Raw genomic sequence first — 12,683 nt, 5'->3', positions numbered from 1 at the left:
GTAAACAATAACAATGAAGCGTATAAAAATAAGATATTATAAAGACGACAATGCACTTGTAATATAATAAGCATTATTTGTGCCTGGTGCATTTAATTTGTACCATACCTTTATATACCTAAATTATAATAAATACATATTTTTGTACATATAATCGGAATTTCTTTTGATTGTCACAGAAATGAAAATTTAAAAATATTTTCAAATGTCTCCATCTTTGATCCAATAACAAGAACCATTTCAAAATAAAAAGAAAGGTGTATAATTAAAATCTAAATTATGTACAAATAAACTGAAATACATAATTCAATAAAAATAACACACAAGTATGTAGTCTCCTTTCTTATCACCGAGATTATTGACCTTTAACTTAAGTAATTGATAAGCTGTAAACATACATACATATTTATGCAAATGAATATCTTTGTAAACATACTTTTGTATCTCACTTTAGCAACACTTTTTGCTAGTAAAGTGCGTTTAACAAAAATGTTTAAATTTATTGTATTTTTTATTTACTTTGTATCTGTAAGTTTCTTTGTGTCTTATGTTTGGATAATAAACTTATTTTTTAAACGTGTTTATGTGGTCACTACTAGAATCTCAATTATATTAGTAAGACATCTAGCTGAGTGGGTTTTTCGCGGCTCAGTCTACACCGTAAAGGAAAAAGACGCGATTATATGTATGTATAATAGTGGTACTTGTCTTTTTTTATTATTTACGTTATTATTGATTAATTTTCAGACTTGCAATGCGGATTTTGTTACAAATAGTAAAGTTGCTACATTGGTGAGTATAACTTTAAGATTAATTTGGCAGAAAGTGTTTAAAATTAAAATGTTCACATTAGTATTTCAGTTTTTGCCGTTTTACTAACTATTCTTATTTATTAAATAACATTCTACTAAGATATTTTTTTTAATGATAGTCCAAATATCATCAAAGACAATAATTTTTAACTGAATCTATTTAGCTTTATTGATCCAAAAGAGCTTGAGGTTACATCAAAGTTGACTTCTCTCTTTCAGAAACCTTTGTCGGCGTGCTGTGACATACCAGAACTAGGTGACCCCAAGCCCTTGTCTGAATGCTCTAACCCTAAACCACCAGGTCCAGTAAGTAAGAAATTGAAGCATTTTGAACTTAGAGAATCTTAGGCTGGAATAAAGTTCCTCACTCACAAAACTAGCTCAGTTGATAATTGAATCTATATCAATCCCAACTAATATTATTAATGCGAAACTAAGTTTATTTGTTTGTTACCTCTTCAATTGTTAACTAATTTTCTTGAATTTTTTTATATTGTATAAATAATTAGGAATCTGGAGAAAGATGTTGAGGTTGCACTAAATTCGCAAGGGGGTAATCATAAGAGTGCCCGGGCTTTCTCCAAGAGGGGATCTGAAAAGAAGTTGTAGGATCGAACTCCTCTCCAGAGATGTGAGGATGTGACCAACATTAACCCCGAGAGGAAGGAAAAACAGAGGCATAGACCTTAGTTAGAGTTCTTATTCATCCTGGCGATAGGTTACGTCTTTTTTTAAATTATATGAAGAAGCAGTAGAGTAAAAAATTGGATCACTTCATATCTTTCTCATAGATGTTGTAAAAATCGACTAAGGAAAGGCTAATAAACTTAGGATTCTTCTTGCAGGCGATAAACTCGAAGCCTATCACAATTTAAACCTCAATTCCATTATTGCCATACAGTTGAAAGAAACCTTTCAGTCATTTCAAGACTGTTGGCTCCATGTCCCTGCAAGAGATAATAATATGTATGTAAATAATAATTTTCAGTGCGACGACGTCCAATGCGTGTTCGAAAAGTCAGGTTTCCTAAAAGACAAGAGTACTTTGAACAAGGAAGCTTACAGGAAGCATCTCCAACAGTGGGCAGGGAGACATGAGGGTTGGACTCCAGCAGTTGAAAAAGCCTTAGAAGAATGTGTGGATAAAAATCTTCGACAGTATCTGAATGTTACTTGCAAGGCTTATGACGTGTTCACTTGCACAGGAATAGCTATGTTGAAGGTTTGAAATGTCCTTCAATAATCTATATATACATATAATAAATCTGTAGAAAGGTAAATTCTGTACATTGAAAATATTGAAAAAATAAATAGCAGGGGGTGTTACTGGATCGATACCAAATACAAAAATGTGATTAAAAAAATTTTTGTCTGTCTGTCTGTATGTTCAGGCATCACGTGAAAACTAACGGTTCGATTTTGATGAAACTTGGTATAATTATACCTTATTATCCTGGGCGTAAAATAGGATACTTTTTATCCCGAAAAAATACGATGAAAAAAAAATCTTAATTTTTCAGTTTATCCATAGACGTTGTTCTGTAGAACCGCGAACACACGTTGCGTTACCCGCAGTGGATTTAGCGCCGTAACCTGTAGCGCCTAAAGTCGGCTTTGGCTTGAACCGTTTGCTGCACAAGCGGGCCGCTACTAATTACTATGAAAAAAATACTACATAGCTACATTAATTCCCATCAAGCTGAAAATGAGTATAATTATTTAAAACACAATCAAAAGCATTATTTCAAAATTCCCCATGATTCCGGTTTAAGGAAAAAAATTTACTCACGGTCAAAGGTAAAAAATGGGTGTATCGCAATTTTCTTTTAAACGGTAAGTTTTTCAAATCGGAAAATTACCTCAGACATAAATTGTAGATCATAAAGTTATCTATAAAAAAGGTATCAATATTTTTTTTCAACAAAGCTACCGTTTCTGTGATATAACGATGCAAAAAGTTGCAAGCGTCATAATCTGCACACGTTTCCACGCCACCTCTGAGGTAGTGTACTATTAGCGCGTTTTTTTTTTAACATTTTTATTATTAAACTTGAAAAAGTCTGGAATAGGTTAGAATAAACACGTGTTTTCACTACGCAGTGGCACTCAAGACTAACTTTCGCATTTATTATTTAAAAAAAAAATAGAATAACCCTAAGTGAAGAAAATCATCTTAGGACAATAATAGAGATTACAATTATCAAATTCAATGCAATAGTCAAATTAAAACTAAAACTACTTATAAAAAGAAGGAAAAAAAAAATGACTACAAACTAAAATTTAATTTATAAATTGTTCTTGCATAGCATCAACATGCGGGAATGTGCCCAGAAGGCTGGCAGCATTGCCAATTCGAATGGCAATGCTGATTCTCTGAGCCAGATAATTTCCAGCCCTCCGGTCAAGAGATACCTCAATTAGCTTTTTCGACAATTGTCGGAAAAGCTGATGGGCAGATAGGCCCCCCGGTCCCAGAGTTTCTACCCCAAAAGGTTCAAAAGTATAGATATTACCGATAACTACATATTTGCGCCTTTTGAGGTTTTTTGCCTCATTTGAAGCAGAACAGCCTTAGATTTAGTAACCTGAAGATGAGACGGCGCAAGTGTGTCGACACAAGTAGCATCCCACACCAAAGGCCGCCCCAATCTCCAGGGTACCAAAGTCATACCATCCGGTCTCTTGGCATCATCCCGAGCCAGACCGTTTGGTTCTAGAACGGCTGGAACATGGATGGTGGCAAGAGCACGGAGGATTATATCATTTAGGGCGGCATGGCGCCCTAAACGGCCGGCACTCCTAGGGCATGAGAGGCCGTGGTGTCCATAGCCGACAACGGTATCCCCGCAAGGACAACTATTATTAAAGACTAACGGTATTTCATGTGTTGAGCATTCTGAGATAAAGCAGCTATACGACCCTAGCCACGTACACAATTAAACAGAGAGACAGATGTTGTCTCAAGGTTTCACTACAGTATAAATGAAGGGACTGGGTTTCATTATACTTATGTATATTTTTTATTTTGAATTCAAGTTAAAATTACCGACAGAACAATATTTTTACTTATATTACTACTACGTAGAGTATATACGAGACGTGCTTATGCATATTATGACGCTTGCAACTTTTTGCATCGTAATCATCATCATCTTCATTTTCATCTCAGAAACGGTAGCTTTATTGAAAAAAAAATATTCATTCCTTTTTATAGATATCTTTATGATCTACAATCTATGTCTGAGGTAATTTTCCTATAAAACTTACCGTTTTGAAGAAAATCGTGAAAATCCCATTTTCTTACCTTTGACCTTGGGTAATTTTTTTCCTTAAACCGGAATTATGGAGAATTTTGAAATAATGCTTTTGATTGTGTTTTAAACAATTATACTCATTTTCAGCTTGATGGAAATTAATGTAGCTTCATTCCTATTTTTTGGTCTAAATTGACCGGACTGAAAATAAAATGGAGAAATAAACCATCTACGCGAAGACCGACATCCGCGCGGACGGAGTCGCGGGGGAAAGCTAGTAATTAATATAAAGTTAAGAACTTAGTTTTTTGTCATCCAAATTGCACTGCTGCGTAGTTTACTTCGAAAGCTTTCGAAGAACCAAATGTTCCAATGCCTTCGGCCTTAAAAGTAACATATTTCAAATTGCATATAATTTCAACCGACTTCGATAAGAAGTTCAGTAATAAGGAGGTTCTCATTGTGGCGTACAGATTTTGGTGTATCTGTCTGTACGTCACACATTCTTGTGTGATGTATAGATGTTAATGATTTCATGTTTTTTTTTATTATGTATGTAATATAATTTTATTTATTTAACAGAAATGCCCGGACCACGCTTGGAAATGCTGATACCTGCAAAATTTAAAACTCAAATGAAATAAAGGTTTTAATAACTCAAATGTGTTCATACATTGAAATACTTTTATAATTGAGATAAAAGCGCAAATAGGATAAGTAATTTTTATTATACTCGCCTAGTACATCTGCTGAGATACATGATATTAAGTGTGAGGAAAGATGGTTACAATTCGCATAGGAATGAACAAACCCATGATACTGAATAATTTTCCTGAAGCGACATGAACCGAAATCGGAAAGAAACTGTGTACCCATGAATGATCGGGACTTTAATATGAGGAATGAAGTCTGTTTCTTTCGGATTTCATTCTTTTCTCCTAGGGGAAAGTTGTTAAATTTCATAGCCGGATTCGACCCCTTTTCGTCACAACCTGTTTATATTTAGGTATACAATTCTAACAGCTGAACGTGGCCTTTCAGTCTTTTCAAGACTTTTGGCTCTGTCTACTTCACAATGGATATAGACGTGATGATATGTATGTATACTGTATATTTCGATTATGAAAACAACACACGGCTCCCTCACGCCGGGACACGTAACAAGAATAATTGTTAAAAAAAACACATTTAAAATTACATTAAGAAAACCTACGAATGCAACTGACGTTCATATCAATCATAAAATAATAGTTATACGTTGGTTCATTGTACTGCGGTAATTGTCCACCAGCCAAGGTCCTGCCGGCACTTGACACTGATTCGCGGACCGTGGCAGTATGCCTCCTTGAGGATATCCGACATTAATGACAGCCGATTATAATTACTTGGATAGAGCGTTAGTTAAGGTGCCCAATGTCTATTTTGGCTAGACGCCTTTATCACATCTATCTGTGGTACGTAGAGGTTCAACTAACTCGGCCTTGTACCAATGACTCTTTTCTGAATTACATACATACATATGGTCACGTCTATACTATATCCCTTGTGGGGTAGATAGAGCCATCAGTCTTGAAAAGACTGATGGGCCACGCTCAGCTATTTTGCTTTATAATAGAATTGTGATTCAAATAGTGACAAGTTGCTAGACCATCGCCTAAAAAAAGAATCCCAAGTTTGTAAGCCTATCCTTTAGTCGCCTTATCTTTTTTGAATTATGTTCCTAAATAAGTTTGAGTCCTCAATCTAGGATCCATGATCAAAGGCATACCCCGGGCTCCTCTCCAGAGAAGTGAGGATGAAACCGGGACTAAAGCAAGGAAGAAAATGACGTTCGTCAAACTACATGTTGGTTTGATCTCTTGACCTGACGTGAAATGATGAATGTATAATGCCCGTGCTAGAATTTTATACTGTTTTTCAAGGAAGGTTTTTGTTATCAATTCTGAGTTGAATAGGTAGTTAACTTAAATAAGCCTATATTAAATTGAAGATAACGAAGCAAACCAATTACCACGTAACCTACGCTAGGTCAAAATGACGTTTAATTTGATGCTATAATTGTTCTTCGCCAATTACTCGATGTGATACAATGCACCACACTGGGAGATGCAACCGATAGCGATCTGGTAGATGAGGATATAATATGAAGACACGCCATGGGTTATTCTACACTTAAAGTGTAAATACTTTTAATTAAGAAATAAATATACTTCATGCTAGAAAAATCATAAGCTGCTAGTCTGATTTTATAGAGTTTTTGAACGACGGGGCAGTCACTATTAAACCCTTCAACTGTTCTCGTGATTACTACTTATATATATATAGGTAAGTATAGTCACGGCTGTTGGCTTTATCTACCCCGCAATGGGATGTAGAATAATGATATTTAAAGTATTTAATACAGTTATAGTCACGTCTATATGCCTTTCGGGGTAGATAGAGCCAACAGTCTTGAAAAGTCTTAAAGGCCACGTTTAGCTGTACGGCTTAGTGATGGAATTGAGATTCAAATAGTGACAGGTTGCCAGCCCATCACCTTCAAGAACCCCAAGTTTATAAGCCGATCCCTTAGTCTCCCGTGTCATGTGACTTCTAACTCTGCGGATACCGTAAAAACTGAAGACGTGGTGTGTAGTTATTATTGCTAGCCGTACTATAATAGTCATTGTGCATTTCTGTTCATTAAAAATTGTGATGCATCAAATGCGCATCGCAGAAATAATTTATGGTCACTAGTTATAATAACAATCATAATGCAATTCCTATGAAAAATAGAACCGGAAGTTTGTCCAAGTATCACTAGATTATAAGTGTCGTGTAATATTGTAGGGCGTGTGTATAATATAATTTATTTAATTAAATTTTTGTTTGTTGTTTGCAAATACTTTATTGTACATAACATTTTTTTTTATTTATTCATTTATTAATGATAAAAATACAACGGTAGTAGTACACCTTTTAAAGTATGTGGCAAAGAATTCTTATATAGCAGAATGTACGAGTAATCTTGACAGTCTTCATTTCAAATACAAATCATATATTGAAGTCACATAAATTATATATTGAAGTGTTTGGCAGAAACTGTATGTGCAGTGGTTTTGGCACTTTAGAATATAACCACTTCATACGTTTCCCATGGATGTTGTTAAAGGCTACTAAGGGTTTATGTTTTCCCTTACCGTAAGAGCACGAACTTTACACATTAAGAGGCAGAAGTTAAACTTTTTAGGATCAGATCAGACTTTAACAGCGTGACTGTTCCAAAGTGCTTTAACTACACTACCGCTGACGCTCTAATGACTTAAGTGAACTTTTAATACAAATCTTTTTCATAACAGTGTTGCAATTTATGCAAAATATGTATGTTAAAAAAATTGTATATTCACTTACATTACATACACTCTTTTATTCTTCACTCTCCTTCTTCTTGATTTTGTGTTTTTAATTTTATCTGCTTACTAATCTTTTTGGAAATAGTTACACTTTCAGTAGGTAATTATATTTTATCCTTTTTCACATTGCTATTCCTTAAAGTGGGCTTGATTGTCATAAAACTCAAAAGTCACGCTTGATAGCCTATTCACTTACCAAACCCATAAAAATCCAACCTAATATTAAGACTTCTACTCTTATTTTCATCGTCACTCCAACTTGAAATATTACATAAGTCATAAATTATTTACTACAATTTTATTACCGTCTCAAAAATGTTTTCACGCACCAATATTTCGGAGTACCTACCACAGAATATAAAACAATGCAGTACCTAACAGCACATCTGTAATTCCCTACTCTACGGCACCTTGGTGGTTTCCCGCACAGACAATGGTCACGGACAAGCCGAACGACTATAAAACACATAGACACTACGTCACGCAATCATTCCACCCCAAGCCGTCAGCTGTGCTCATTATGTTTGGATTTATATTTGTAGCTGCAACCATAATTCAGGTAAATAATAATTTTATTATAAATCATGTGCCGTATGGTTCCCGGAAACAATAGGAAAAAGAATAGGACTTCTCCATCTCTTTCTCATGAAAGTCGTGAAAGGCGACTAAGGGATAGACTTATAAACTTGGGATTCTTTTGTTGGCGATCGGTTAGCAACCTGTCACTATTTGAATCTCAATTCTATCATTAGCTCATTATCAGCTGAACGTGGCCTGAATGTATCAGTCTTTTCGAAACTGTTCTGTCTACCCCGCGAGGGATATAGACGTGGTTATATGTATGTATGTGCCATTCGGGAGCGGTAGGTAGACTCCACAGTTTTTTATACATATATCATGATCCTTGCAAATTTTCAAGGAGATACCACATACATATTTCACTTGCCACTATTCCTGCATACTTTTACTTTATGTTGGTATGTTCATCATTTTTTATGTAAACTTGTTAGTTTCGTACACTTGACCTGACCACTTATCAGACGTCCCCGATTTGATCAAGGTTAGTTCGTCTTGGACTTTCCCTCCCAACGATCCGAATATACTACTACGTATCCGTACTAAAGCCATAACTTGAAAAGCGCACGTATATAAAAATATACTATTTAACTTCAAAATATTAATAGACTGGTGGACACAATGTTATGTAATCAATTAAATAAAAATATCTTTTTTAATTAACATACATCAAATAATACGAAAACGCCACTTTCTAAGAAATGTAGTTAGAAAGTAAATGTTTTCATTTTCATCCATTTTATAATAAGTATATATCCACACTAATAATAAAGAGGAAAGATTTGTATTTTTGTATGTTTGTGTGGAATAAACTCAAAAACTACTGGTCCGATTTTGATAAAATTTGGCACAGATATAGAATAGACCTTCAAAAGTGACATTGGCATAAATTTGTTTTGAAATAAATTTATTTCAAAATATAAGACACAACAAAATATGTCCACCCGTGCGAAGCCGGGGCGGGCCGCTAGTTTTTTTATAAATTCATTTCACTTATTAATTAAGTTAATTAATTTATAGTGAACCCTATTATTATTTTTACAGGGCATATCATCACAGGGCCTGCCTTCCCCGCAACTTCCGGAGAACTTGCCACAACAATGCTTACGGCCGCCACAAGTTAAAGTATACAATTTACCACCTATGTACCAGGGGTTGGTTTAAGTCAGTGTAGTTTAGTATGAGCTGAGACCTTAAGTGCATAAATAATCCAAATTAAAGTAATGAGACGAAATAAAAACGATAAGAGTTAGGAAGCGTAAGAGACGCTTTGCTTGGTTTGTATTGACAAATAGCCTAGGGCAACACTGAATTTCTGTCTCAATGCCAAATTGCACGAAAATGGGTTTATATTTTTGGAAATAATTATATAACCAACAAAAACTAGTACACATCAAAATATAAATCAATCAAAACAAAAATTGAGAACATAAAGTCTAGGTTTTCCTTTACGAATTTAAAAAACATTAGGAGTATTTACATAAATCGTAAAGATAACACAAGGGTTTGAGGTCCATCGACGTGTTACTGACAAAGCTAAATGTTATTTTGCTATTTTGCAGGGAAACCCTCACGAATGCTGCGAAATTCCCCCATTCTTCTCAGACGATGACTTCAAAGACTGTGGTTTCCAAAAAAGTCAAGAACATGAACCCCCAAGACCGGGTCCTCCAGACGTAAGTAACATACTGTGCTACTAACAATCTTCTTCTTCTTGCTCTTGGGTGGTCCCGGTTACATACTCATGTTTTTGGAGAGAGAAGCCCGGGATGCGCCTTTATGTCCATAATCCTGGATTGTTTTGGGTCAGGTTTTTGAGAGTGAATGCTGAATTAAAGAGAGAGAGATAACCAAAGAACTTTTTTTATATTTAACTTTACATTCACTTACCGGTTTCATTATAATTTTATCTTACTAAGTCCACTATAAGACATGTAGACTTTGCTAAAATTCTCTTAATAGCATGTCGCCTTATCGAAGGTAAGGGGTCGAATTAAAATAAAATAGAAAATGACGAAGGTATATCTTCTTCGTGACTATATGTAACTTTTGCTCCAACTTTATTCAAAACTCCTATTTTCAGTGTTCAAAGCAGCTATGCATACTCAAAAAGTACGAACTGCTGAACGGCGAGTCTTCAATAGACTATGGGAAAGTCTCCCAATTCATGGACCAATGGGGTGACAGCAATCCTGACTTCAAGCCTGCTATGGACGCCGCTAAGAAAACCTGTGTAGGCAGGGAGCTACCAGGACCACCATTCATTTGTGATGCTAATAAGCTGCTTTATTGTGTCAGGGCAACAATGTTTTCTGTAAGTATTTGATTTTCGCGGTAATGAGTTTATATAAAATTTTACCGATAATTTACACATTATGTAAGCGCAGTGTGGTTTCCAGCACTTTAGAAAAATAACCACTTCATATCTTTCCTATGGATGTCGTAAAATGCGACTAAGGGATATGCTTAAAAACTTGGGATTCCTCTTGTAGGCGGTGGGCTAGCAACCTGTCACTATTTGAGTATCAATCCTATCATGCAGCCGTACAACTGAACGCCTCTCAGTCTTTTGCAGACTGTTGACTCTATCCCGCAAGGGGTTTTTGTTTTGTTACATTTTGTAATTAACAATGACCTTCTTATTTGCAGGAATGCCCCAATTTACCAATTTGGACACAAACAGAGGAATGCACGAAGCTCAAGGAGTACATGGGAGAGTGCGCGCCTTACTTCAAGCGACCGCAGAAATAAGAAAATACTAATATTTTCACAATCGATAAACGCGATATCGATTTGACTGGCAATAAATTTATATACTGCGATTTTATTTATTCTTAGAAAAATATACGAAAGTAAATCCTTAGGCATACGATTAAAATAATAATAAATAAAATATTTTTACAAAGAAAAATCATCGGCAGAATCATACAGCCTTTATTTAATTATTGCGAAGTTCTATAAAGAATCGTATCTCTGCAAAGAAGGTTAATAGCTTTAAAGTCACGTATAGTTTGAGTATCTTAACAGATCTTTATTAGGGCAAAAAAATGTAGAATATAAAGTCTCGCATTTTACATTGAAATTCTGCCTCTAAACTCCCACACTTAAATTTGTTCTGCTTAAAAATTTCTACTTTTGTCCAATGACCAGACCAGCTGAACATATCTGAACTTTGTTATAGCCTTTTTCTTATCTTCTATATGGACCTTTTTAATAATTCCTATACAAATCCTCGTGAACTTTGCTAAAGTTCTTGAATACCTTCTCAATAAGAAATCAACTGAATCTAATGTCTTCCGGATTGATACCACGCAAATAGGCGTGAAAAGATTTCTTAATGTAATACAAATAACGTTGTCTAATCGACCGCAGTTTCCTGATTGAAGTCCTTGATTCTATCAGCGGTGCCATTGTCCAGGGAATTAATTAACAAATGATTTATGCAAACAATGCTACAGACCAAGGAAGGCTGTGATTTTATCTAGTACTTTATACACTGTAGTGTATTGAAATGGATAGATTATGGTGATGAAAAAATGAATAACTGATAAACAATTGACTGATATATCAACACAAAGCCCAAAGATCTGAAGTAGCTAGATCTGAAACTTGGTATGTAACTGCCTGCTCTATATCTAGGGGTTAGGACTAAAATTATTTTTTTATTTACGTGAAGGGGGCCGCGGACGAACGTAACCAACTGTAGTTTGTAATGTAGTTAGTAATGTTCTGAAACGCTAAAAGAAAGGAAACTGTTACGTCACGGTCACAATAATCTTAATTTACTATAAACTCTAATTTAAAAAGACTACAAGGCCACGTTCATATGTATGGTACAGCTGAACGTGGCCTTGTTGAGACTGTTGACTCTATCTACCCCGCAAGGGAGACCTGACTATAAGTAGTAATGTTATATCTGACTGATTTCAATGGATACAACTTCGCTACATCTCTTCTCTTACATCTTTGCGTTTTTACAATTGCACCCGCCATCGCTACGCTTCAGGGGCCCGAAAACCGCTTAAGTACGGTCGACAGCAGAGAAAGTATACTCTTCATATAAACCATATGAATAGGGGGTTGGTTTTATCCGTCCCCGACGGTACATTTCACTTTCCAGTTTTTCGGTTTTCTTTAGTTAACTATCTATTATTTTCAAGCAACAGTGTACGACTGTGTTTGATAACATATTTTACAAACACGGTACAGTTTTAAAAATACTATTAGATTACTTGATAACCGAGTAATCGAAAGATAACTATCGTTGCACTCTAGCAGTCGAAACCAGTGTATCAAGAAGAATAAGACATTATAGACTAAAACTGTAGAGAAATTAAGTATTTAAAGGTAGAAAAATAAAGGCGCTCATTATACAGGTATAAATAATGGAAGTACTGCTAAAACACTTAGTGCTAGTGTCAGTGATATCTTGTGTAAGTAATTTGTATTAGGTATAGATATTCTTTGGGATTTTTTATGCTTGAAAACAGAACAACTTTTATTTGTGCCCTAAACTAGGTACTAACCCTAACCTGGTCAGAGTGTAGACCTTATTTGAGATAACTAAATCCTAAACTGGGAACATACTGGATGATATTTTGTGTTACAAAATTAAAGTTCCGGCATAAGAATATTCTGCCGACAATAAT

The 12,683-nt window shown here is 35.1% G+C and overlaps 2 protein-coding genes across 2 annotated transcripts; both read left to right on the top strand.

Annotated features, from left to right (window-relative positions):
- The first annotated feature begins 431 nt into the window (after positions 1 to 431).
- Positions 432 to 4,774, top strand: LOC106135977 (uncharacterized). Its single transcript, XM_013336407.2, has 5 exons — positions 432 to 528; positions 748 to 792; positions 1,032 to 1,118; positions 1,801 to 2,034; positions 4,649 to 4,774. The coding sequence occupies exons 1-5, from the start codon at positions 490 to 492 to the stop codon at positions 4,676 to 4,678; spliced, it is 435 nt and encodes a 144-aa protein (XP_013191861.2). The 5' UTR covers positions 432 to 489; the 3' UTR covers positions 4,679 to 4,774.
- Positions 4,775 to 7,891: 3,117 nt separating this feature from the next.
- Positions 7,892 to 10,800, top strand: LOC106135270 (uncharacterized). The gene is made up of 5 exons (XM_013335522.2): positions 7,892 to 8,017; positions 9,079 to 9,159; positions 9,597 to 9,710; positions 10,118 to 10,348; positions 10,684 to 10,800. The coding sequence occupies exons 1-5, from the start codon at positions 7,892 to 7,894 to the stop codon at positions 10,783 to 10,785; spliced, it is 654 nt and encodes a 217-aa protein (XP_013190976.2). The 3' UTR covers positions 10,786 to 10,800.
- Positions 10,801 to 12,683: the final 1,883 nt, after the last annotated feature.

Source organism: Amyelois transitella, chromosome 8, assembly GCF_032362555.1.
Source record: "Amyelois transitella isolate CPQ chromosome 8, ilAmyTran1.1, whole genome shotgun sequence".
Taxonomy (NCBI): Eukaryota; Metazoa; Arthropoda; class Insecta; order Lepidoptera; family Pyralidae; genus Amyelois; species Amyelois transitella.
Note: the sequence above shows the minus strand (reverse complement) of the source record. Positions and strands in the feature narration are given on the sequence as shown.